Source organism: Cnephaeus nilssonii, assembly GCF_951640355.1.
Source record: "Cnephaeus nilssonii genome assembly, chromosome: 15".
NCBI lineage: Eukaryota > Metazoa > Chordata > Mammalia > Chiroptera > Vespertilionidae > Cnephaeus > Cnephaeus nilssonii.
In genome coordinates this window covers 5,696,282-5,723,921 of record NC_137086.1, presented here as the reverse complement: position 1 = coordinate 5,723,921, position 27,640 = coordinate 5,696,282, and the positions used below count along the sequence as shown (strand labels likewise).

Sequence of the window (27,640 nt, the reverse complement as noted above, 5' to 3'; positions counted from 1 at the left end):
GTGAATTTAGAAGTGAAGGAAGAGTTAGAATAGGGACTTGAAAGGCATCCCAGGAACTAAATGTGTTAACCAGTGGTATATTTTGTGTGTTTTTTATTTGTTTGTTTGTTTTTAATATATTTTTATTGATGTCAGAAAGGAAGGGAGAGAAACATCAATGATGAGAGAGAATCATTTATTGGCTGCCTCCTGCTTGCCCAATATTGGGGATCAAGCCCACAACCCGGGCATGTGCCCTAACTGGGAATCGAACCGTGACCTCCTGGTTCATAAGTAGATGCTCAACCACTGAGCCACGCCAGCTGGGCAACCAGTGGTATATTTGGGTTAATTTGGACTGTATTGTGGAAGATAAGGGGCCGATAAGAGTTGATTGAATTGGTTGATGGTGGAATGCACAAAATGGTTATCATATTCTGGATAATTGTAGGTTTTGGAATTTCAGCTTGTGATATTTTATGTAGGTTAGGGTAAAAAGAAATACACTTTTAAAGTGCTAACTAATGAATAATATTCAAATTAGGAGCAATAATTGTCCAAATATTTATTTATGATGGATAAATTTTTCATATGTAAGTTCATTCATGGGAGTGCTGTTATGGGCAGATATTGGAGACACAGCATTGAATAAAGTAGACAACATTCCAGTCTCAATGGAACTTGAATTTAAGGGTTGTTAAAAATAGTTTCTGGCTTCTAAGAATTTATGGAAAAAGTAAATTTTAATTAACTTAGAATGTCATAAAAATTAGATGAGTTAAATATGTATGTATGTACATATAGTTAGGAAGATCAGTGACTAGACATGGTCCAAAGTACAATGGGATTTTTAGGTTGAAAAGGCAGCAACCATTTTTTTCCACTTCTTTATCAGTGGCAAAAATTTAATTCCTGAAATGTATCAATTTTTCCTAATAGCATTAGCTAAATATTTCATTATATATACCACTTTTTTTTTTTTTTTAACATTTGCTGCTTTGGCACTGAAAGAAAATTATAATTGAAGTGTAATACTTTCAGGGTTAGGCTAATTCACATTTTTATGCTGAAATTTTTACATCAAATTGTAGGTGTCAGCCCTTCCTTTTCTCTAATGAATGTCATTTCTCCAACGCCCCTTTCTTTAGGTGGGAAGAGTGCAGTACTCACAGCTCTCATAGTCGGTCTTGGTGGAAAAGCCATCGCTACTAATAGAGGATCTTCCTTAAAAGGTTTTGTGAAAGATGGACAGAAGTAAGTGTTTGCTTTCTACTTGTATTTTTCAGTTTTTTCCTTCTAGCAGCTACTTAGGTTCACCGTTCAGTAGACGTTGTAGGAAATGAAGTGGCTTCCCAGAACTGGAGCACAGGAATCGCAGCTCTGCATTCCTTCTCTGCCCCTGTTCCCAGCATGCCCGCTGGTGCCTGTTCTCCGTCTCCAGACAGAAAGCTTGTGCAAATTATTGCCAAGTGCCTGTTTCTATGGCCTTTCTGGAAGAATGAGCAGTGATAAATCTATGCACTTGTGTTTAAAGCAATATTTATAAACATTGAACTGTGACTCTTGTTCCAAACCCAGCTTTGGCAAATCCACGTTGATATGACACAGGTGAAGGCAGAGTCTGTGACCAGCCAAGGTGTCCCTGCACAAAACTTCTGCCTCCAGCTCTTTAAGAATTCCAAGAGTATTCTACTCTCTGTCTCTGATTTTTATATCCTTTACTCAGGTGATGAACCAATGAGTTTGATTTGAGGGCCACAATCACGAATCTATTTGTGGTCCATCTTGACCCTTGGTGAATGGTCTTATAACTATTCACTTTGGCTTCAAGTTCATATTTTTTTTGTTGCAGCTTGCCTTCACATAACTTTATTGTAATTGCCTAGTTTGTATCACCATAGACTCATGGCCTTTGCTATTAGGAGCTCTCTTCAGGATGATGTCCTTATTTGTTTTTAATATTGCCTCGGGTGGCTCAGTAGGGACCTTGTTTCCCCTGACAACTAGATGTCCCAGACTGTCATAGCTCCCGGAGTGGGGCTGCTTCCAGTACTCATTCCTCTCATACGCCCGATGCCCAAAACATCAGGAACTTGGATAATTAATAGTGATGCCTTTTTCTCAGATAATAGACTTTTCTCTATTCAGTGTCATATCCATTGAACTTCCCCCATTTTATTACTAAAAAAATAGAACAGGGAGGGAAGTGAATCAGGATTGCAGTTTCTGATGTAGCTCTCAGAAACCTTAGAAATCTGAACCCTGAGCCAGGGTTCCAAGCTGACTCAGGAGACACAGGGGAAAGATACATAGTAAACGATTTCCCACGCTGCGTGGCCTTGGAAAAGAACTATTTGGTAAGAATTCTCCAGCATATTTTTTTGTCTATACTTATCTTATTTGGGTCTTAGCCCAGCAAGCTCTTCTTCCCCATAGTCCCCAAACAAAATTATATCTGAAATTAAAAAAAATTAGTTATTTTAACACTTTTTAGTTAATAGTCCGGACTCAGTTTTAATTCATTATATAACTATACATTTCTTAATTGACCAAATAGTCACCTCATCTACCTAGCCAGATAATGCGTTGATCTTTCAAATGGAAGCTTCAGGAAGAAATTATTTTTTTGGTATCACTAAATGATTTATGACTCAAATTATTATTTTTTTCCCATTTGGGAGGTACCTGAACCAAAGCAGAAACTTTTTCTGAGACTTGCCCTTGGAAAACCATTAAAAGGAAGAAAGAAAGAAAAGGGCTAGCTTACACAATCACCAGCTTTTGAGGACACAGCTGTCTGTAGATAGGAACATCAATATATTTTAATTAAACAGAGTTAATAACAGTTAAAAGCTTTAATGTGAGCTCAGTCTCCTTTTTACTGGCCTTGTCTGAAAAAGTAGCTATAAACAGCTTTTCCAGACCCATTACTATTCCTGTCATCCCTTTCCTCATTGAAAACATTTGGTATCTGTAAAATTCCCCTTAATTTATAGTGTCTGATTCTGTCATCACATTTTTACAGAATCAGCTCATTGAGCTTTCCAGTTCTATTTGTAGTCTGTTCTGTGTCTAAAATCTATGTGGCTATCCCACCGTGTCTGAGGAATGGCCTTGTCTGGCACAGGTGTGAGATGGCCTTAGGACTCTCCTTCCTCCATGTCAAACATTACACCCTTCATTTGTGACACCCGGACTGAGAGCTGTCTTAGAGATGCTTGCCCAGCATGGTTAGGAGAAACCAGAGAACTGTGCCTTCAGATCCTTCACCTGGAGTTCAGCCCATCCATCCACCAGCCCTTTTTCAGTTATACAGGGACAGTGACTCCACTATCCTCTGATACCTCTCCGCCCTTGGAAACCTCTCACAGTGAGCTCAGCGCTCATGCCCCTGCCTGGTCAGGTTCCTCTTGAACATGACAGTTCACCGTTTCCTCCCTCAGCCTTCCTGATCCAGCCCTGGTGGTGGTGGGATCTTCGTACCTGTCTTATTTTGCCATCAGCTGTGGCATTGGGAGTGAGGGATGGAAGGACTAAAAGTCAAGGTTACAGAACTTCCTGTGGAAGACCTGGCTACCCAGAGAAGGGACAGATGTGTTGTATTTTTACACGGGTTTTCCTTGGTCCTCGGTCCCATCTGTGTGTGCTGCCAGTTACCTTTGCGAGGTTGTTTCATCCGGAGTTGAGAAAGAAGCCACATGCTTACCGTGGCACTGCTTGTTTGTGTTGTCATAGCTCATTGATAGTTGTCTCTCTTCACATATGCGTGTCCTGTATTTACAGACACTTTGGCCCTTGACCCAAATTCAGCGTCAGCCATGTCAGCGTGGTTGGGAGGAAGCAGTTAGGGCCCAGCTCAGTTGTCTTTCTCCCCTTTCACAGGTGTTTTGAGATACTATGAGGCTTTTTTCTTAACTCTTCATTTTTTTGTAATAACTTGGCTTTCTTATATTTATTAAATTCATATAGCAATAGGATGTCAGTGCCTCCGAAGTTCTCACAATACTAAGGTAGCTTTGAAATGCAAGCTGTAAGCTAGGAATGAAAATAATAAAGTAGATGTTTGCTAATCAAGAGAGATTTTGATAATTCAGACAGCATATGCAATCATTTTATTTTAAAATGTTTTTATGAGGCCCAGTGGATAGAGTGTCTGCCCTTGGACTCAGGGGTCTCGGGTTCGATTACGGTCAAGGGCATGTACCTTGGTTGTGGGCTCAATCTCTGGTGGAGGGCGTACAGGAGGCAGCTGATTGGTGTTTCTCTCTCATCTATGTTTCTGACTCTCTGTCCTCCCTCTCTGTAAAAAAATTAATCAATAAATGTTTTCATGAGATACATCACTTAATATGAGGTAATCGTATTAGTTAATGAAACATTTTTTGCACCGCGTTGTAGTTCAGCTGTCCTTCCCGATCATACTTTATTGATTTTCAGCCTTGAGTCTTCATTAGAGCCAACTCAGGGAGCTTATAACACTCCTGGTAATTACAACTCGGCAGGAGCATATCTGTCTTCATTAGGTACCCTATCTAATAAAGAGGGAATATGCTAATTGACCCTCATGCCATTGCAAAGATGGAGGCACCCATAGCCAATAAGGAGGGAATATGCTAATTGCTGTCCTGCCCTCAAAGATGGCGGCCCCCACAGCCACAAGATTGTGGTACCCAGTCCCCTCAGCCCCCCAACCGCCCAGGGCTGCCTGAGGCTCAGGTAACCAGGGCCAGCGGAGGCTTGCGCTGCTGGCAGTGGCAGCAGCAGAGGTGTGATGGGGCGTCGCCTTCCCCTGATCGCTGGGTCCCCTCCCGCTCCTGAGGGCTCCCGGACTGTGAGAGGGGGCAGGCCGGGCTGAGGGACTGCCCCCTCCAGTGCATGAAATTTGCATGTACCGGGCCTCTAGTTTCTGAATAAAAGAAAACATACACCAACCCATTCAGGAGTGCTTTTGAAAAGGAGATTTGTTGTAATGATGCCGGGATATATATCTTAGAAGCTTCCAAGAGGAAGTAGAATTGGGTCTCATAAGTGACCAGAAATGAGAGACCTCAGAACCAAGTGTCTTCTGTCTCTGGTTTTCTCTGTGCCTTTGCCTCTAGGTAGGTAGTCTCTCTCTCCTGTTCTTCAGGCTCTTGCTGCTCTTTTCCTCTATGCCACCTCCCGCATCTTCCTCACCTAATTGCCTGTATACATCCCTTTCTCCTGAAGACAAGTAGTGTGTGGGGAAATGAGTGTCTCTCATTGTTTCTGAAGCATGTGTGCTGTTACTATTTAACAAATTGTTTCTGTATTAGATAGAATAGTCAATTCTTTTTTATAAAGCTTCCCTTATTCTCAATTTTAATTTTGTTATTAGGTGTGATATCTGGTATAGAGTAACTTTTCAAATGAATTAGCCAAATTACTTGGAAATTTTGAAAATTTAGTAACCTAGTACTGTAATTGCACTGTACCTTCATGTACTTAACCTTATTGCTTTAGCTCAGCAGACATCTCAATAACATTAAGGAACAGAGGAGATGATGCCTATAGAGCAAATGTGTATGGAAACTCCATAGTGGTGCAGCAACACATCAGCATGGATGGAAGTCGATCTTATAAACTAAAAAGTGAAACAGGTTTGTTATGAAGTTCTTTTCGTTTCATATGAAATATTAGTAAATATTCTAGTTTAAAAGAGTTAAGTGATTATGCTGGTATTTATTGAAACCTCTTGTAAGATGGTCCCTTGGTTGCATGTATGTATACATACGTGTATATATGCATACCAGTATTATACATAGTTGTACCACCAGACATTCTACAACAAAACCATGATTGGCAGAATTTGGGTTTGTTTGAAATATGCTATGCCATTTTGTTCTCATCTGCAAACCTTCTTTCACCCCCATAGTTTCCATCACATGAGAAAGAGTTGGTTAGCAAAAGGTGGGAAAGGACTTAAAAAGGAAGTGAGTGTTAAGAGTTATGGGAGCCAGAGATGAGAAGGAGCAGAAAATGTTGAGCTGCGGGAAGAAGAGAAGCACACTCACTGCATCTGTGCTCTCCCTCTGTGGGTACTTGAGTCCTGATTAGCGTGAATAACTGCTCAGTTTTTTTCTGTATTATTGCCCTAGAAACAGTCTGGTTATTTTGTCTTTCCTGAAACTAGGCACCGTGGTTTCTACTAGGAAAGAAGAGCTGATTGCAATTCTTGATCATTTTAACATACAGGTAATTGCTAAGTTGGTATTTTACAGATGGTAAAATGAAGGAGTTTAAAACTTTTCTCATTTATACTGGCCCTACATATTCTATCGTTTAGGAACAGGATTATTTTCTAACATACCAGTTGCTTTGTTACTAGCACCAGAGGTATCAAGTATAAGACCCTGAATCTTTTTGAAACAAGTAATATTTTTAAACTTTTTTCAACTATAATTTGAACTCTTAATATACTTTATTATTACCTTAACTGTACTTTAACTTGTTAGCCAAAGGTGGTTGAATCCAAGCAATGGCTTATTTAAAATGACTCCCCGCTCCAAAAGATAGAAATGACTCCAGCATTTGCATTTCTTTTATAATGTCTTCATGAAGAAATAACAACAAATGGGAACTCTGAAAAACTGCTGTGAGAAAAAGAAACAATACTTATCATAATTCTGATTAAATAGAAACTGAGTTGGACCTTTTTGTATTTAGAGAAACTAAGCTGCCCAAGGCTACATAGGAGGGTAGAAACAGAGCCCAAAGCAGGTCTCAAGTCAGCTGAATCCCATGCTCGGGCTTTCCCGACTCTTGTCCACTAGTTAAGAGTAGCTAGGAGTGATATTCTATAAAACAGATGAAAGAAATGAAAACTTTGTAGTAAAAACACTTCTTCAGAGAATTCTTGTAGTTGTGCCCTCATGTAATAGCAGAATATTTAATTTTGACTGTAGTATATATTTTAGTATCATGAAATATTGAAACATTTTCTCTCTGTTATAACATTTTTTTTTGTATATTTGCCCTAATGCTCTAACCATTGGCTAATAACTTAGCCTGCTTGATGGCACCATAGGTCAGGTGTATTGTATATATTCAGTTTGTTTATCTTAAGGCATTAAATTGACGTATTCAAAAATAACCTTTTGTTTGCTTGTTTGCTTTTTTCAGGTGGATAATCCTGTTTCTGTTTTAACACAAGAGATGAGCAAGCAGTTTTTACAGTCTAAAAATGAGGGAGACAAGTACAAAGTAAGGAACACCAAGTAAACGTGAACTTAATAAAAGAACACATTCATAGGTTAAGCATATATTCTGAACATAATTCTTGTTTCCACAGTAAATATTGAGGGTTTTTTAATAAGCCACCTATTTAAAGTAATTATTATAGGGACTAATTTAGGAAATTGTTAAGTAAGATGCTAAATTAACACTACCAGAAATGTTAATCTTTTGGTAAATTCTTGGTCCACTTTTTGGCTTTTAATTCTGAGGGAGAATGGGTTATTATTTTCTAAAATTAATCTTTAAGGAGATACAAAGGAATGATTAGCCACACATTGTAATAACTTTTTAAAAAGTTTTTATTAAATTCATTGGGGTGACATTGATTAGTAGGACCATATAGGTTTCAAATGTATATTTCTTTGGTACATGATCTGTTTATTTCATTGTGTGCCCACCACCCACCCAAAGTTAAGTCATCTGCTAGCACCATATGTTTGCCTCCCCTTTACCCTTTACTACCTGCCCATCCTCTTCCCTCTGGTGAGCATCATACTGTTGTCTGTCTATGATTTTGTTTTATATCCCAAACATAAGAAATCATATTTCTTAGTTTTGTCTGAATATTAATTTTTATGCCTTAAATTGTTTAAATCTCAAAAAGCTTACAAAATTGTGACTACTACTAAAATTTACAGTGTAACTTTTGAATGGGTTTAAGTATTTCCTTTTCTAAAAATTTACAATGTACTAAGATCAAACATTCAGATGTTTTCTGTTGCCATTTTTGCTTAAAGAATGGGAATCAATGAAAATAAGCTTTCAAAATGGTATTACTATCATAGCAAAGTGTTTTCTTTCATAGAGTTTTAAGAACTTTTGCAAATGAACATGTAGATATGAACATAGTAGGTTAAGTAAATTTGGGGTCTGAAATAAGACATGTTCTTTTGTGTCTCTGTGTATTTGCTTGCATATGTTTTTCTTGTCTTGTTTACATAATTGGTCTAAAAGTTTTGGAGACCCAATTTTTTTTTTTTAGCGTTCCATGGAAATTTGCAAATTCTTAATTGTGTTTTCCTTGTTGTTGACAGTTTTTCATGAAAGCAACCCAACTCGAACAAATGAAGGAAGATTATTCATACATAATGGAAACGAAAGAAAGAACAAAGGAACAGATCAGTCAAGGAGAAGAGGTTTGTAAACATTTAATGTTATTTTTGAGATCAGTCAAATTTCTATAGGTATAAATGTTATAAAATTATATACATTTATATGTTTATATATCTGTCTATATGAAAGTAATATTTTCAAAGTACCCTATGAAAGTGTGGTTTTTATATTTAGGGTATTTACTAGACTTTACTTTTTGTTTTGTAATAATGGGTATGTACACATATTACTTCCTCTATTACACTATAATTAGACAGGGCAGTATCTTACATATGTAGTCTTCTTAATATATGACTGATTGGTTCTACAATAAGATACCACTAATTCCCATTATACGTAGTTTAAATTCTTGTAACACTTTTTTTGATGGGAAACTAGGCACAGATCTCAAGCTGATATTATACATAATATGCATTTATAGTTATACTAGTGGCCTGGTGCACGAAATTCGTGCACATTAAAAGGGAATTAATTAGAGGAAATATTTTAACATTGGTATTTGCCCTTTCTCTATAATAGGAGTGTCAGAGATGAAAGAATATTAGTAAAATGTATATGAAAATCTTCCTCCTGTCAGAGTCTAGGGCACACCACGGGAACCAGAGTCAAGTCCCCGCCCACCCACATGCACCTCGAAATCACATGAGACCCAGACCCGGCCAGCCCCACCCCCACTGGGCTAGATGCAGACCCAGCCGACCCCATCCCCGTCAAGCCCCACCAGGTGGGGAGTGCAGCCTCAGGTCGCCTGGCCCATCGCCAGAGCGGGGGGCACAGCCTGAGGTCGCCCGGGCCAGGGAGTGTGCCTTGAGGTCCCCTGGCTCAGGCCAGGGAGCGCAGCCTGAGGTACCCCGCCAGGCGGGGGGTGCACCTTGAGGTCTCCCATCAAGCCCTGTGGGCGGGGGGTGTGGCCTGAGGTCCCCTGTCAAGCCCCACATGGCGGTCAGTGTGGCCTCAGGTCCCCCCACCTGGTGCTGGGGTGGGGAGTGTGGTCTCAGGTCCTCCGGCCCGGCACTAGGGTGGGGGCTGCACCCTGAGGTCCCCTGTCAAGCCCCACTGGGTGGGGGTCACAGCATGAGTTCCCACGGCCCGGCGCCGGGGCATGGGGCGTGGCCTCAGGTCCCCTGTCAAGCCCCACCAGGTGGGGGGCGCAGCCTCAGGTCCCCTGCCCCAGCCCAGTGCCACACAGCCTCATCCCTGTTGATTGTTTATTTAGGCTCATTACGGGAACTCAGCCTCCACTGTGGGCACAGCCATCTTGTGTCACAGGATCCCCTCCTCTGCTGTGGGTGCAGCCATCTTGTGTTACAACGAGATGGTCAGTTTTCATATTCCCTCTTTTAGATAGGATATGGTAGATGACGCTTTCATTTCCCTCGTACAGTGTTAACTTCCATCAGGCACTGATGTGTTGGAGGCAGCTGTCACATCAGTACTCCCAGATTTGCAGCTGTGCAAATTTGCTTGCATTAGAAATCACTCAAGCCAGTGGGACTTAAGTTTGTTTTTACATATGTTATCTTTTGTTCTTATACTTTCTTCTTCAGATTCCTGAAGATCCACCCTTCTGTTTGATAATCAGAGACCTCAGAGTCATAAGGCTTACATTTCAGTTGTTCGTCCAGTACATTAAGTTCTGCCAACTTTTGTGTGGTTCTGGGTCTTGCTCTTTTGTTATTCAGTCAGTTCTATACAGCTTGTCCTTTTGTACTAAGGACTGACTCAGGTCAATGTATTAGTTGTTTCACTGGTATTTTTACTTCACGTTTTTATATATTAAAATTAAGTTTATAGATTTATGGTTCATTAAGTGAAAACTCCAAAAGTAGGGGTGAGCATATTTATTTTTATTTCCCACATCATCCCTTCAAACTTGGTATATGTGGTAGTGTGCGAGGATGTACTGTAAACCACAGGATTAATATAGCACAATTTTCTTGGAGTATCAATATTATTAATGGGGAAAGGGAATGCTTGCATATTCAATTAAATGTACTTAGTATATGTTACATTTATTATGTAAAAAATCAGGACTTTGAAAAACTTTGCTTGAGACAGCCTGAGGTTAAATATCCACTTTCTTCATGGTATTATGCCATCAACAATTAAAGATATTTTGATTATGAAGTTTAAGAAGTACTTTCCTATATCATGTAGCAGAGTTCTGTATGCAAAATGTGCACTTAATAAGAACTTTTTTTTTCTAATTCATTAAATGCCCCATATTGCTGTCCAGAAGAAATAGATGTGGAGAGATCAATAAAGAAGGTGTTATCTTTGTCTAAAGAGATGATAATGACATAAATTAGGGTGGTGGCAGTTGTAATGGAGAGAAGAGTTTTGGAATGATTTGGGCAGATGTTATATAGTACCTGGAGGAGTAAAGTTGAGACAGAAGACACAGCAAGGGTGACAGAAGGACACCCCAGCTGTAGAGTAAGTTTCTTAAGATAGGAAGCTTGGGAACCAGTCTTTCTCTCTCTCTCCCTTCCTTCCTTCCTTCCTTCCTTCCTTCCTTCCTTCCTTCCTTCCTTCCTTTTTCCCTTTTTTTTTTTTTAAATATATTTTATTGATTTTTTACAGAGAGGAAGGGAGAGGGATAGAGAGCTAGAAACATCGATGAGAGAGAGACATCGATCAGCTGCCTCCTGCACACCCCCAACCGGGGGACGTGCCCGCAACCAATGTACATGCCCCTGACCGGAATCGAACCTGGGACCTTCCAGTCCGCAGACCGATGCTCTATCCACTGAGCCAAACCGGTTTCGGCCCTTTTTCCCTTAAGAAAGATGATGAATTCCATTTTGAACAATTTAATTTTGGGCTGCTTATAAAGTATCTAAATACAAATGCAAAGTGGGAAGTTGGATATATGAGAGGCACACAGAAGTCAAGCCTGGCCTCAGTAAGAGTTTGGGAGTGGTCAGTATATTGTTGGTATCTAAGCCAGTGGTCGCCAACCTTTCAGACCTCACGGACACCAGTGGTCCTCAGACCACCAGTTGGCGACTGCTGATCTAGGCCATATGTAATGTCTGAGCCTGAGAAGTGGAAGAAAGTGGGCCCAGGCCAGCCTGGAGCCCTATGCTCATGGGAGTCACAGAAACTAAGGGAAGAGAGAATATGAGAAGGAAGTGGTCACAACTGTACTGAGTGGACAGACACCACACAGATTAACAAATACTTATCTATATTTAGTGACATGATCTTCGGAGACGTCTGTGGCGAGAGAAGAGTTTCAGTAGTGGCGAAATAGAGTCACAGGGCTGAAAATGTGAGGAAACGCAAGAGATAGAGATTCTTTTCATGAAACATGAGTGGAAAGAGGAGACTTTTAGAAGAGGAGGTAGTTCCCAGGAATGGTTAGTGGTGGTTTTATTTGTAAGTGGGAAAGGTAAATGAGTAAAGAGTAAAATATGATAAAGGGAAGGATTCAGTGAAGAGGGTGAAGTGGAAATAAACATAAAAAGATGCCATGAAAAATAAATAAATATAGATCTCCTGAGAAGGCAGAAGGGGATGGTTGAATCCAAAATGTAGGCAAGCGATGGGACTGGACTTAAGGATAAAGAAGCCACCTCTTGCATATGCGCCTAACCAGCGGTTGGGGACAACAGGGGGGTGGGGGCATGTGTGGGGAGGGGTGTGGGATGGGAATGGGGGCATGAGGACAAATATGTGATACCTTAATCAATAAAGAAATTTTTAAAAATTGAAAATCAAAAAAAAAAAGAAGCCACCTCTTTTGTAGCAGGTGGAGGAGGGAGGAGATGACTGATTTAGATTTGTAGGTAAGGTGGTGGGGAGTTGGAGGGAATTGTCTCTAATGACTACATTCTCTGAAGTAGGAGGCAGGGAGAATGAATGAGGGATTAGTGTGGCGGAGAGTATGAGGGTTGAAGAGTAATGGTGGATTGAAATAACCCTGGAGAATGGGAAAGTAACTTGGCTAGGGAAACACAGTAAAATGAACAGTGAATATGTAAGCATGGATGAAGGGGAGAGGCGTCTATCCAGGGGTACAGAATATAAAGTCTAGGAGCCACTTCAGAAGCTGTTCTAATGTCATACTTAATATTGGTTTGATGATTTTACTTATTAATTATTAAGAGAGGACTTGGATAAGGAAATTATACCTTCGTTGATTTTTGGAAATAAATTTCTTCTGAGTCTTCCAATGTGTTTAGAATGAGTGCGGAGTGTACTTTGCCCAAAACACATATTAGTCTGTGCATCAGATATGGAATAGAGAGAAAATGGTAAACTGTTTTGTGTTTTGTCTATACTTGTGTTGTCTTAACCCTTTATTTGGCCATTTTTATAGTACAGAAATTAACAAAATTGCTGTATCTAGTAAAATGTACCAATGAATCAAAAATATTTTTATTTTCATCTTAAGTCATTTCCTAGCAAATCTTTTTTAGTACTTGTTTAGGCAGTGTATTCAAAAGAAATACATTTGTGAAAAGTCTTGTCTTTTCAATGTTAATAAGAAATATATCTTTTTTTTTTTAAAGCGACTTGTTGAACTGAAACGCCAGTGTTTAGAGAAAGAAGAACGTTTTCAAATGATTGCTGGTTTAAGTACAATGAAGACTAACTTAGAAGGCTTGAAACATGAAATGGCTTGGGCAGTGGTAATTTTCACTTAATTATTTATTCACATACACTTGTATTATCAGAGTATATTTTGTTACAGTTAGTGATTTGCTGTGTAATTTCTTTTTAGGTCAATGAAATTGAAAAACAATTGAATGCTATCAGAGATAATATCAAAATTGGAGAAGATCGTGCTGCTAGACTTGAAAGGAAAATGGAAGAACAGCAGGTAATTACTATTTTTATACAGATTTAGTATGTTGAATCATATGAGATTGCTGATACTAGACTATTATGACCTACAAAAATAGCAGTTCCAACCTATATATTTACCTAATTTGAATTTATTACTCAAGTGAAGCTGACCTAAACTTTTGTTCAAGGAGTATCGTAGCAATACTTTTAAAAAGAGGACACTATTTGGATGTGAACAGCTAAGATTCAAGAAAACTGTCTTCCACTTGGGCCTAGCGGTAGAAGTTGGTTGAGTGGTACATAAAGGTAGTCATTTTCTGTTGGGATCCTCCACGTGGACCTTTTTAACATACAGCAGATCCACTCTTTATTCTCGCCTTTCCGTTCGTTTTTTTAGTTTTTTTGTTTTTTTAAGATATTTTTATTGATTTCAGAGAGGAAGGAAGAGGGAGAGAGAGAAAGAAACATCAATGATGAGAGAGAATCATTGATCGGCTGCCTCCTGCGCACCCCACTCTCGGATTGAGCCCACAACCCAGGCATGTGCCCTGACCGGGAATCGAACCGTGACCTCCTGATTCATAGGTCAGAGCCACGCCATCCGGGCTCCATTTGTTTTTAAACAGCTTTATTGAGATATAGTTCATATACCATACAATTCACCCATGCAAAATTTACAGGTCAGTGGAATTTTAGTATGTTCACAAGGGTGTGTAGCCAGCACTGTGGAATTCCACACAGTATTATGCCAGAAGTAGGGTTTCTAGCCTTTTCTTTCTATATAGGACACCCAACCCCACATTCCATACCCCATACTCAGTGTGGTTGACTTACCTCTGAGTATTCTACTTAGTAGTTGTTGGACCCCGAGCTTAGATGTAATAGGATATAATCTTCCCTACCTTGGTTTTTTCTGTGCCTCCAAGTTAAACAGATATGACTTTTTCTTTTAAGGGTTCTGACATAAGCTATTAAAGGTAATAGATGAGTATGAAAAGTAACAGAAGTGCTACAGGTTGTACATTTTCTTGGTGATGTCTGGCTGAGTTTATTACTCCCTCTTCAGGTAATAAATGGAAATTCAATCCCACCTACTTCTCTCAACTCACATACTCATTTTGGAGAGATTATTCTGAAATTTTCACTCTATTTTTCTCTACTTCCTTTCTTAGCTTCTCATGTGGAAACACTTTTAAGTTACTCCCCTCTTTAGGTATTCACCATTCTAGAAATGGAATCCAGTCTGAGTACTAGGTGCTCACTCCTTTTCTTCCAAACGGGAAACGGAAAACCTTGAGGCTGGGTAAAATTTGCTGCTGTAGGTGTTTGCTCCACTTTAACTATTTGGGCACTTTATGTAGTAAGTGGTAAATTTCTGTAGGATAAAGACTATCTAATTTTATATTTATGTCCTTCACCCTCTGTCTTACATAAAAACTTTCCTGTAATATATGCTCAGTTATTGTTTATAGAATGACTATTGAATCGAAGGTTTCTGAATAGTGTCTAAAGCAGACTTTAAACTTGTGTAACTTAATTTAGAACTGAAAATATATGAGATGTTTAGTGTGTATAACACATAGACCAACTTCAGTTTTTATTAAAAAAGCATACAGATTATACTATAAATGTTTTAACCCTTTGTACTCGCTTGCTTTTTTCTCGATTCCTTTATTCTAATGCTAACCGTGTCGAGTCACACTCGACATCCGAGTGCAAAAGGTTAATTAATAATAGAACTTTGTTATCATTCTCTGTAATGCTTCCTAAATATCCTAATATTGACAATTCCCTAATCTATATTTCCTATTCAAATGTTTACCCTGAGCACTGATTCAAATGTCTGTCTTCACAGCTTTATATAATCTGCTCCAGAAACTTTAAACTTAGCATATCTGGTTGACTAGCTGTGAGAGACAATATGACTCACAAATTCTGAGGCATACACTATCTGGCTCTTTCCAGAAAAAGTTTGCTGATTCCTGATCTAAATTGTTCTCATATTTGCCACTTCTAATGCATTCTATTGTCAGTGCCCCATTCTGGCCTCTAATTATTTTTGCTTCAGAATATTCTGTTAACTTCTTACTGAAATCATTTTCTTTAATTTTCCTCTCTAACCTACCTTCCTTGGCTCCCAAAGTGACTTACTATACAGATTTGATCAGATCTTGTCTGCCAGTTGTCTAGAGGGTTAAGCTGTAAGCTGATCACCGTGGAATTCAAGACCTTTGTACTTCGTCATCCCATCTTCCGCCACTACCTTCTCAGTTTAATCTCCAGAAATATTTCTAACTCCTAAATGGGTATTAATCCCTTTCCACATGCTTCACCCTCAACCTCTAACATCTTTCCCCAGCTTTTCTCCTGGTACATTTTTATTAAATCTTTCCAGCCTCAGCTCAAATGCTACTCCTGCTTTGAAGACATGCCTGTTTTTTCCTGGCAAAGCTATGGGTTTCTTCTGTATGCTTCCACAATTATAAATAGGCATACCTGACTTCAGCATTAATCTATTCAAACTGCATGAGTAATTTGCATGCCTATTTCTCTGCTGAATTGTGTATATCTTTCTTTAATTGTGTTACTTGAAGACAATTGTTACAGCATCTTTGTATCCCTAGAAGATAACATATTTGTTGGAAATGTGGAATTAAAATTTAATTATATTTTAGTATTTTATATTATAATTATATTTGCTTGCCTGGTATCTTGAGCTTATTTAATCAGTGAAATTAAATTTATTATTTGGGTGTGAACTATATATAATTTTTAAAATTTTTATTTATTGAAGAAAAATAAAACATATGCCAACAATGTTATTTTTTTAAAGGTCAGACTTAATGAAGCAGAAAACAAATACAAGGATATTCAAGATAAACTGGAAAAGATTAGTGAAGAGACAAATGCACGAGCACCAGAATGCATGGCATTGAAAGCAGATGTCACTGCTAAGAAAAGAGCCTATCATGAAGCCGAGGTGAGAGAAATTGTCCAATCTGGAATATTAAAAACTGTGTCAAATATGTCAAATATAAATACTCTTCGTTTATTTTTAGAAGTAGAGGTTTTGTAATTGTGTTGAAATCTATGTTGCTTTAAGACTTTAAAAAATGTTTTCATTTGGTCATTTATGTACTTTTTTATTTTAAAAATATATTTCTGCTTATATTCAGCCACTGATTTGAAGACTTGGCAAAGTGGACTTGAATGGGATATTTATTTGTTTTTATTTTACTGATGTGTGTTTAATTTTTCATTAGATTGTATATAGCCGTTCCCTAGATGAGTATAGAGCATTAAAGAAAGATGATGAGCAGCTTTGCAAAAGAATTGAAGAACTAAAAAAAAGGTAAAATAGCTATTTTGTGATTTTTATGGTTCCTTCATTTTGTAATAAAGTAGTCTAGGTGAAATGGAGAACTATATTTTCTGTATTATTGTTAAACGGTTTTATCACATTGCTTTATGTTTTTTTTAATGTTAGGTTTTTCATTTAACATTTTCCACTTTGGATTATTTACTGTTAGTGCCGATCAATCTTTGGAACCTGAGCGGTTGGAAAGGCAAAGAAAAATATCTTGGTTAAAAGACAGAGTAAAGGCCTTACAGGATCAAGAAATTTCTGTCAATCAAGAGATGGAGCAGTTTCAGCAAGCCATAGAAAAGGACAAAGAAGAACATACTAGAATTAGGTAAGTTTCAACATGCTTACAATTATTTTTTTCAATTACTTGAAAATCATATAGTGTTGCTCTTTATATGAAGTAAGAAAACATGGGGGGTTTTGTTCTGCATAATTAGGGACCTTTTAAAAATCATTTTTTGAGACTTTTCTTACACTCTTAGAGTTGAATAACTTCTGGGATTTCTAGTCCCCATTGTTGCATTTTTTATTTTATTTTTTAGGATTTCTGTCTGTTCTCTAGTTGCACAATTATTTTTAAATAAAGACATCTGTCTGCCTTTAGTTTTTAGGATTGCGGGGTCTGTCACTGGTATACAGGTGTTAGGGGGAAAGGGTGAATATGTCTATGTAATTATATCACATGTCTGCTCTGTTCTTCCACTTTTATATTTTAGGAGAGAAGAATTAGATGTGAAGCATACACTGAGCTATAATCAGAAGCAACTGAAAGAACTGAGAGATAGTAAAACTGATCGACTGAAACGATTTGGCCCTCATGTTCCAGCTCTTCTTGAAGCAATAGATGATGCTTATAGACGTGGGCACTTTACCTATAAACCTGTAGGCCCCTTAGGTATTTGTCACCATTTAGTCGGGATATAATAAACATTAGAAATAAGGTTTTATTTTCAGGAGTGGGTCTATTGAATCTAATTTTAAAACTATTATCAAGGAGCTGTATAATTATGTGTGGATTTTAATTGTACATATTTTAAGAAATAGTGATGAGTCACCTTAAAGTTTATAACTTTGCTTTTGTATCTTTAAAGCATAAAATAATCAAAAGAAAGAGAACGTAGGAAAATAGTTAAATAATCTGATTTTGATTTTTTTCCTGAATGAATAAATAAATGAACTAACTTTAATGTAGCTGATTAGTAAGAAAATACAGTGACATCCTATCTAATAAAAAGAGTAATATGCAATTTGAATGTCATTCCTACACACAAGATGGCTGCCCCCATGTGGTCACAAGATGGCAGGCAGGGGAGGGCAGTTGGGAGGGACCAGGCCTGCAAGGGAGGGCAGTTGCGGGTGATCAGGGCAGCAGGGGAGGGCAGTTGGGAGGGACCAGGCCTGCAAGGGAGGACAGTTGGGGGCGAACAGGCCTGCAGGGGAGGGCAGTTAGGGGTGACGGGGCCGGCAGAGGAGGGCAGTTGGAGGCGACCAGGCCTGTAGGGGAGGACAGTTGGGGGGAGACCAAGGCCTGCAGGGGAGGGCAGTTAGGGTTTACCAGGCCCGCAGGGGAGGGCAGTTAGGGTCAATCCAGCCAGCAGGGGAGCAGTTAGGCATAGATCAGGCTGGCAGGGTAGTGGTTAGGGGGTGATCAGGCTGGCAGGCAGAAGCGGTTAGGGGCGAGCAGTTGGGAGCCAGCCGTCCTAGATTGTGAGAGGGATGTCTGACTGCTGGGATCGAGCCTAAACGGGCAGTTGGACATCCCTCAAGGGGTTCCAGATTGGAGAGGGTGCAGTCTGGTCTAAGGGACGCACACACACACACACACCCTTTCCAGTGCATAAATTTCATGCACCGGGCCTCTAGTTACGATATATTTGAAAGGATACTCACCACCTGAGTTTTGTGTAACCTTTATAAAATGACTTGTGTTTTTCTTAGTTTCTATTAAGGATGGTCAAAATTGTTTCTAAGTCTTCTTCCAACTGTAAAATCTGGGATTATTTAATTATTTCCATATATACATGAGATTTTAGAAAATCAGTTGAGTTCTATGGAGTTACCTCTAATTCTGTACCTCATTACGTGAAAATGATGCTGTAAATATAAACATATTTTGTTAGTAAGTATTGTATTATTGTATAAGTACAGTGCTATGTACTATATTAAGTATTGTAGTAATGTCCCTTTAATTAAATATATCCCTCTATGCCAGGATCCATTTCAGTGAATGAGGCATTTTTTCCTGTTGTAAGTCTAAAGTTCCAATGTTAATCAGTTTTATAGAAAAAATAATAAAGAATCTCTAAATCTTTTGATTGATTTTCAAAATACCGTTCAAAGGCTGGAATGTATAAACATATGTAGAAAAACCACTGTTGATTTACATTCCAGTGAGACAGCTTTTTTCACAGAGTTTAGTTGGTTTCCTCCCAGTGTGATGAGTAGATACGTGGCATTTCCCATTCAGTTAAAGTAATATTTGTAATATCATTTAAGCTGCTTTATATGAGAATATTTTAAAACCATATGAACTATTTTAGAAAGATAGTTACATTAATATTTAAAAATAAGTATTTATGGGCCTTTAATAATTTTGTCTCACTTTTAGGAGCTTGCATTCATCTTCGGGATCCTGAACTTGCTTTGGCTATTGAATCTTGCTTAAAAGGACTTCTGCAAGCTTATTGTTGCCATAATCATTCTGATGAAAGAGTACTTCAGGCACTGATGAGAAAGTTTTACTCACCAGGGACCTCACGGCCACAGATAATTGTTTCTGAGTTTCGGAATGACATGTATGATGTACGACATAGGTAAGGCATCAGTAATTAAATACTGCTTCTGGTTTTGCTTAATCATGTGCAAGGTCACAAAGAATTAAAACATTTTTATGTTAACCATGTCTGTACTACTGATATGTAAAATTGCATCAGGCCACGTTGTTCTCTTCAGGTAGATAAACAAGAGAGATACTCTCTGCCTTGAGGTCTGTTGTGGGAGTCAGTACAGTGAAATAGATGTAGTGTGGCATAGGAATGATGCTGATGAGGGAAATGGTGCCAGACTTAGACAAATAAAAAGGGAGGTGTTAAGGAAGAACTTGGGTGCTCATTGTTCATTGTGCTTCAAAGATTCCTTCAAGAGCTGTGATTGTTTTCCTTAATGACCCTAATAAACCTCTCAAGGCAAAATACCTAAACTCTCCTCTTTACTAGCTGCTGGCTGCCCACTGTATTTCTAAGTATGTACATATTCCCTAATTTATTCTTTGTCAGCTTTGATAAAATTGGATTACAAGGTATAGTTGCAGTTGAGAAAAGGGAGTAACTAAATGTTGGGAGGTAGTTGTGGTTGAGATAAGGGAGTAACTAAATGTTAGGAGGTAGGTTAGTGAAGAAATCAGAGGAGAGAGGAAATGATTGGTCTTCTGATGAGTTTGTTAATTCCCTTCTAGGCAAATAGAATTTTATGTGCAAATTGCATGGAGACATGACATCATATATTACTCGCAAAAATAGCATTTGCATTATAGATAATAAGGAACAGATTAAAAGAGATATTTAGGACAAAATCAGTAACACGTGTTACTTCAGTATAAGAGAAAGAAGAATTGAGGATGACTGCTAGGTTTTTGGCTGGAGTGACTAACAGATGTGCCAACAATTGATTTAGGAAAAATATAAGAAAAAATTGGATTTGTCAAAAGTAGTTAAGTCCTCTATTAGAATTATTGATTTTAGGGCTTTTATACTAGAAACTAGAGGCCCGGTGCACTGATTCATGCACCGTTGGGGTCCCTCAGCCTCACCTGCAGGGATCAGGCCGAAACTAGCTCTCCGACATCCCCCTGAGGAGTCCCAGATTGCAAGAGTGCACAGGCCAGGCTGAGGGACCCCACCAGTGCATGATTGGGTCAGGGAGGGCTCCAGGGCGTGTCCGGCTCGTCTCGCCCAGTCCCAATCAGCTGGACCCCCGCAGCAAGCTAACCAACCGGTCGGAGTGTCTGCCCCTGGTGGTCAGTGCACGTCATAGCGACTGGTCGAACGGTCAGACACTTAGCATATTAGGCTTTTATTATATAGGATAAGGATTGGGAGTTAAGAGTAAGTGTTTTCTTTGTCTGCATGGGAATTTCACCTGTTGATTTCTAGTTTGATCCCTGGTTTCTTAAACCCCATAAAAGCGAAATTTCAATTGTGCTACCAGACAACATTGCTATAGTAAAAATGACCCCTGACAGGTTAGTTGCATCTGAAGTCTGGGAAAATAGACATTCAAATTTAATTTGTGTAAATACCAGTCTCCTGATTTTTACCCTACAACCTGCTCTTTCTAGAATCTTCTCCATCTTCATTTTTCAGTTGTTTAAGCCAAAAGAAGGTTTTCAGTTATTCCTATGGAAAATAATGCAATATTTAATAACTAATAATGCAAGAATAAGCTCTGTTTCACATACAACTGTAAGCCTGCTTTGGCCCTACCCTGTATATACAAAGATACTTTCTTTGTGTTAGAATTCTAGGACTAAGAAAGCACTAAGACTACCATGACCATTGGCCCCTTAGATATTCATGCTTCTGCACCTTCTATTCTTGGTGTATCCATTCTTCAGTGCTGTTAATAGCGCAGATGTTTAAAATTTTAGTTGAAAGAGTGAATGTCTCTTTAGGGAGCCCAAATTATAATTCCTAAGAATATCATTTCTCTCATGTTTCCTCTGTGTTCATAATAATCTTTACTTCAATTTTTCTTGTCTCAGTAGGAATATTGTTTCACTTTTTTAATTAATTGACTTTTATATTTATGTATGATAGCATGTAAGATTTAAGAAAGGTGTAATTATTGTAACAGGCAGTAGGGCATAATGTTTAAAAATCTGGGCTCTACAAATGTTGAATCACTGTGTTGTACACCTGAGACTAATATCATATGCCAACTCTATTTTATTTTTAAAAAAAGAAGAAGGAGAAGAAGAAGAATCTGGGCTCTAGAGCTGAGCTGCCTCGTTTAAATCCTAGCCCAAGCATTTAACAAGCTTTATGACATGGAGGAACTTACTAAAATCTGAAGCTTTCTCCTCTGGAAAGAAAAAGGGAGAGAATAATATTATCTATCTCATTGTTGCTATAGGATTAGATGAGCATATAATATTCTTATAACAGTGCCTATCACATATAAATGTTTGCTAAGTAAATAAAATAAATCTAATCAGATGTTTTCAAATGTTACCAGATATTTTTCATTATCTTATCATTACCTATCATCTACTCACCCATTAAAATATATATATATGTGTGTGTATATATATATATACATATATATGTGTGTGTGTATATATATATATATATATATATATATATATATATGTTTACATATAATTAAAGTTTGATGCTAATCCTTATGTATTTTTGTCTCTTAGAGCTGCTTATCATCCTGAGTTCCCAACGGTGCTGACAGCTTTGGAAATAAATAACGCAGTTGTTGCAAATAGCCTGATTGACATGAGAGGGATAGAAACAGTGCTGCTAATCAAAGTAAGACCAGATGCGTGCTGTGTTTATGTTATTTTAAACACTTCAGAACTGAAGTAGGTTATATAAATTCCTGTTCCCCTCCTACATCATGGAGCTGTTGATGGTTCATCATTGTACATGTACCTCGTAGGAAAATCTATAGACGAATATGGAGCTGGTGGTTTGTTTTTTGCCCCAGGGAACTTTATTACTTTCAGCTATTCTTTATAAAGCAATTTCACAAATGTATTTATTTTTTTGATGCATGATGCTATAAATTTTTTTGTTTATGCTTTCTTGATTGCCTGCGAAATTCATTTTTTACTTGCCTTTACAGATACGTGTATTATTATCATTCTACTTTTTAAACAAATACTTGACTTGATATTTTATGGATCTCTTTTCATAAAAATTTGAGTGCTGTAAAATCAATATGTATTCTTTATCTGTAAATGCATTTTTATATACTTGTTTGATTTGGTTACCATATTGTGTTTTACCTTTTGGAATAAATTTGCTGGGAAGGAATAAGGAATTTTAAAACAGAAATAAGTAATCAAGACAAACACAATAGAGTCTGTTTTTCTTATTAATGGAAATGAGAAATAATGGTATTAGTAATCCAAGTGTGTGTGTATTGCAAGTGTTGTAATTTTTGTGGGTTTAGCGCTATCATATTTTAGAAGGATACGTGAAATAAAACAATGACATTCTATTGTATGTGCCTGGAGAGGTTAAGCCTGATTCCCCTTTTTACTTCCTCTGGGGCTTAAATATTTCAAGATTGTTGTCGTTTACTGGAATTTGCTATTCAGATGCATCATTTCTAGGGTGTAAAAGTCATTTAGAAAGAATAAGATTTGTATGAACTGGTAAAAGTAAATATATTCATGTGAAGGGTTACTTAAAATTTTTAATTTTAAATGGATAGCAATATTAGAATTTAAAAACAGAATGTATCAGTTTGTCATAAAGCATTATTTGCTGTGCTGATTTGAAGACTTAATAGTTTTAATTCTTTGACTCTTGAAGGTTTTTTTTTAATTCTTGTGTTTAACTTTATGGAATTATTTACTTGAATGTTTAAATAAAAAATATTTGAATCTTAAAACAATGTCAGTTAACATTTTGAAATTATGTGCATCAGAAATGCTTTGGCACAATTTAAAAAATGTATTCCTCTATTGTTTTTAGAGTAATTCTGTAGCTCGCGCAGTTATGCAGTCCCAAAAGCCACCCAAGAATTGCAGGGAAGCTTTTACTGCTGATGGTGATCAAGTTTTTGCAGGACGTTATTATTCATCTGAATATACAAGACCTAAGTTCCTAAGCAGAGATGTGGATTCTGAAATAAGGTTGGTATTCAGTGTGGCTTTGCTATATTATTTCTACTGCTTCCTTTGGGGTTCATATTTTATTAGGTAGCACATGTTCTTTCTCCAAGTAAAAAATAGTTAAAAAACACTATATGAAAATACAGAACAGAATTTGTCCTACCCTGAAAAAGGGAAGTTGTAAAATTTAGCCATTTTGTTTATGTAAATTATGTTGATTCTTTAAGTTTATTTTAAATATTCAGAAAAAAAATGTTTAATAACAATATTGTTGGTTTTATTTTTGGTTTAGGCTCTTAGTTTCAAAGTTTATTTACTTGATAAATTTTTATTGTTTTAGCAAAATTACTATTGGTTAATAAATGTATAGATTTATATGTGATAAACATTTCTTATTAAATACTGAGGAGCCATTTTAAATTTTTGCATCTGGCCCCATTTTTACCAGAAATGCCGCAATTATTCTTCTTTCTTCATTTTTATCATTCAATTATCATTTATTCAGCTGACTTTAATTTTTTTTTAATTTTGAGGATTCTAATAAGATAGCACATTTATAATATTTATCAAATTTAAGTTGCTGTGTTATTTTATATATCAGTAACAAAGAAAAAAGCTGCTAATAGAACCATGGACTGGAGATTATCTCAGAGATGTGAAAACGTGGGGAATATGCCTCTTATTGAAATACGGCACACTCTCTCTCAGGGTAGTTTTTCTTAACTGCAAAGGTGGTTCCCTATCACCAGGCACTCAGCTCTGGGAGACAGGTGCTGTGGTCAGGCAGGAGAAGATCATTTCTGAGGACAGTGAATGCCGGCCACATCTTTATGGTTTGGGCATCTGCTTGCTTTATTCTCCATCCCTTTTCATTGTCCTCCTTCCATTCACTTGAACTCCTCACACATTCATAGCAATCGTCGCACTTATTCACCAACAGTGAATGTTGAGCTGTCAATTTTATCTTTTCACCCCTCCTCTCCTCTAGTTGGACCCACTGTTCAAAACTTTACAGAATACAATTGCCATGTCTCCCTAAGTCTGATTTTCCGTGGTACCATGGACGTATAGTGTCCTGTTCGTATTTTAATGTTATGGTTTATTTCCTGATTCTTTTTTGTTTGAGTTATTCATGTCTTAATTCTATTTCTGCCTCTACCTATCACTATGCACAATGTCCACCACACAGAAATCATATCATAAATGCCTATTAATGAATTAATTAAAATTTGACTCCAATTTAGATATTTTTTTGAAATCATTAGGATTTTTGCAAATAAGCTATTAAAAATTAGCTTTTCTTTGTAAAGATCTAAAGTATTTGTAACATTCAGAAATAGTTTTAAATTATTTTTTATCCTCCTCTATCAAGTGAATTGGAGAATGAGGTTGAAAATAAGAAGGCCCAGATATTAAATTTTCAGCAACATTTGTCTGCCCTTGAAAAGGATATTAAACGCAATGAAGAATTTCTTAGAAGGTTCCAACTACGATATAAAGAATTAAAGGTAAAAAAAATATACATCATTTTGTTTTCTCATCTTGTCACTTTTAAGCTATTTTTAAAATGTGTTTAATTAAGGAGTAGTTCTCAAACTTTTTGGCCTCAAGCCCCTTTACTGTCTTAAAAGCTTTTTACATATGTGGGTTTTACCTATCAGTATTTACATTGTTAAAAATTAAAACAAAATTCATCAGTATTTACTAGTTCATGTAAAAATTATAAACTCATTGTTTGTTAACAGAACATTTTTAGAAAAATAACTTTTCCAAAAACCAAAGCTATTTACTGAGAAGATTGACATTTTTATATTTTTGTAGTAAATTTGTATTTGTGGCTTAATAAAACTCAACTGAATTATCAGGTCACCTTCTGCAATCAATCTGTTGCAATAAGTACATGTCACCGAGTCATAAGCCTCCTGAGCACTTGTGAGAAAATGATAGTAAAAATGGTGAATAATGTCTTAGTGTTTTTATGAGAATAGTTTTGACCTCATGGATCCTGGCAGGAGTTTCCGAGGCATCCAGGCAGTACTTGAATTGTACTCTGAGGACCACTGGATTAGAATAATCTTTCCACAACATGAGTCTGGATATTTCAGAATATTTTCTCTATGAATTCAACATTATCATCATTTTAAATGCAAAGATGGAGTACTTACATCTTTTTGGTGTGGGAATGGGTTACCAGTGAGGGTAATATGGCAGACTTGATACTGTAACTTACTTTGGTTCATTTAATACTAATATGTCTCTTTTATTAAATACAGAATCCTTCTGTAACACAGTAGAACATCATGGATTAATATAGCTTTTCTTTATTTTTAATTTATTTTTATATCACTAAAATTTAAATACGTTCTTTCAGATGAAAATAAGAAAAAACATTTCTGAAATTCAGGAACTTGAGAATATAGAAGAACATCAGTCTGTAGATATTGCAACCTTGGTAAGAGTCTTTTCCTCAAAGTTATAAAGGACAAAACTATCATTTAGTTTAACAGTATCTACTCAGCTTTTTTTTTAAATCCTACTTGAGGCTGCTTTTTATGATTGTCTCCATTTACAGATAAGATAGAAACTACCTCATGTGTAGGCTTCAAGTTCCTTATTGTTTTGCTTTATAACTTGCATGAATAATAATTGATTCTGTCATCTACTACATGCAAAAACTTTATTAAAGCTTAATTGTGCTCTTAAAATCAGAGTGGCATTTTAAACCATGCTGCCTAGCATAGTATTTTTCAGAGTTAACCAGTATCAATATTAATGGATACCTTTTAGTTACACTTGGTCTCTCTTTGCATAGTTTCTTTTTCCCAAGTTAATAGTTTTCATTTTAATTGACCACATATTTGTTATTCTATATTTTTTCAGGCAGCTGTTTATGATATTCAGCTTTAGAGTCTCTGAGTTACAGTAAACAATGGATTAGATAGCTTGCAGAATCTTGTTAAAAGGAAGAAGTATTACTTAGTGTCTGTGCTGTACGTCATATTAACTGCTGAGGGATACAGCAGGTGGAGTTCTACTCGAATGAGAGTTTGTCTTCATTTGTTATTAATAACCTGTTTCCCACATTTTATTTTTCTGCTTTAATTCCTTTTATTGATAGATTAAGTTTCTTTTTTTATATATATTTTTATTGATTTCAGAGAGGAAGGGAGGAGAGAGAGAAACATCAGTGATGAGAGGGAATCATTGATGGGCTGCCTCCTGCACGCCCCCTACTGGGCATCTCGCCTGCAATCCCAGGCATGTGCCCTTGATCGGAATCAAACCCGGAACCCTTCAGTCCACGGGCCAATACAGTATCCACTGAGCAAACTGGCTAGGGTGATAGACTAAGTTTCTTGAAGATATGTAGTATGTCTTGTTTATTTTTGTTTACTCAGCATCTAACACATTGTCTGACACAAGGTAGATATTTATATGTACTATATTGTGAAAGAAAAGTAAGTGGGTAGAATAAAAGTTATATCTTTTGATTATGACCTCAAGCACAATATAGTTTTAACTTGTGTCCTGAATAGTATCTCTTATTATTTTGAACCTGTTTTCTTCTTCCTAATTTGCCTTTGAGAGTGTGAAAATGCCCTAGTAGTCTTTGAATTCGTCTTTTATCTGATTTGCCTATAGCCAGTAGTGTCTTCTCTCTTAGAATTGTTTGTACTACTTTTCTATCTGATAACAAAGTATTTTAATTAACTCTGTATGCTCTGTAAATGTAATCAGGAAGATGAAGCTCAAGAAAATAAAGTAAAAATGAAAACGGTTGAGAAAAGTATGGAACAACAAAAAGAAAATATGGAATATCTGAAAAGTCTGAAAGTAGAAGCAGAAAACAAGTATGATGCAATTAAACTGAAAGTTAACCAGCTAGCAGAGCTAGCAGATCCACTTAAGGTATGTATTATTGTTACTCTATGACAGGCGTCCTCACACTACGGCCCGTGGGTCACATGCGGGTGTTTTTGCCGTTTTGTTTTTTTTCTTCAAAATAAGATACGTGCAGTGTGCATAGGAATTTGTTCATAGTTTTTTTTAAACTATAGTCCGGCCCTCCAACGGTCTGAGGGACAGTGAACTGGCCCCCTGTTTAAAAAGTTTGAGGACCCCTGTTCTATGATATATGTATCTTAGATTTTAACTTTGTATCTACAGTGTACTCACTAGATATTGTCCTAACATAATTTATGTTTAAATGTTTATATAACCACATAAAAATAGGATGTAAACCAAATTGTCATCCTTAGATCAATTAGAATAAAATGCTTCTGCTC

The 27,640-nt window shown here is 37.1% G+C and overlaps 1 protein-coding gene across 1 annotated transcript in view; it reads left to right on the top strand.

The window, feature by feature from the left end:
• The window catches only part of SMC6 (structural maintenance of chromosomes 6), a 57,069-nt gene that overhangs the window by 9,906 nt on the left and 19,523 nt on the right, over positions 1–27,640 (top strand). The window contains exons 4-20 of the mRNA XM_079791672.1: positions 1,128–1,233; positions 5,461–5,597; positions 6,131–6,192; positions 7,120–7,200; positions 8,268–8,369; positions 12,864–12,983; positions 13,076–13,174; positions 15,974–16,120; positions 16,404–16,492; positions 16,671–16,835; positions 17,224–17,402; positions 19,116–19,320; positions 21,927–22,041; positions 23,215–23,375; positions 24,727–24,862; positions 25,726–25,806; positions 27,093–27,263. Of these exons, the coding sequence (XP_079647798.1) occupies positions 1,128–1,233; positions 5,461–5,597; positions 6,131–6,192; positions 7,120–7,200; positions 8,268–8,369; positions 12,864–12,983; positions 13,076–13,174; positions 15,974–16,120; positions 16,404–16,492; positions 16,671–16,835; positions 17,224–17,402; positions 19,116–19,320; positions 21,927–22,041; positions 23,215–23,375; positions 24,727–24,862; positions 25,726–25,806; positions 27,093–27,263 (2,156 nt within the window). The remainder of the gene's footprint in view (positions 1–1,127; positions 1,234–5,460; positions 5,598–6,130; positions 6,193–7,119; positions 7,201–8,267; positions 8,370–12,863; positions 12,984–13,075; positions 13,175–15,973; positions 16,121–16,403; positions 16,493–16,670; positions 16,836–17,223; positions 17,403–19,115; positions 19,321–21,926; positions 22,042–23,214; positions 23,376–24,726; positions 24,863–25,725; positions 25,807–27,092; positions 27,264–27,640) is intronic.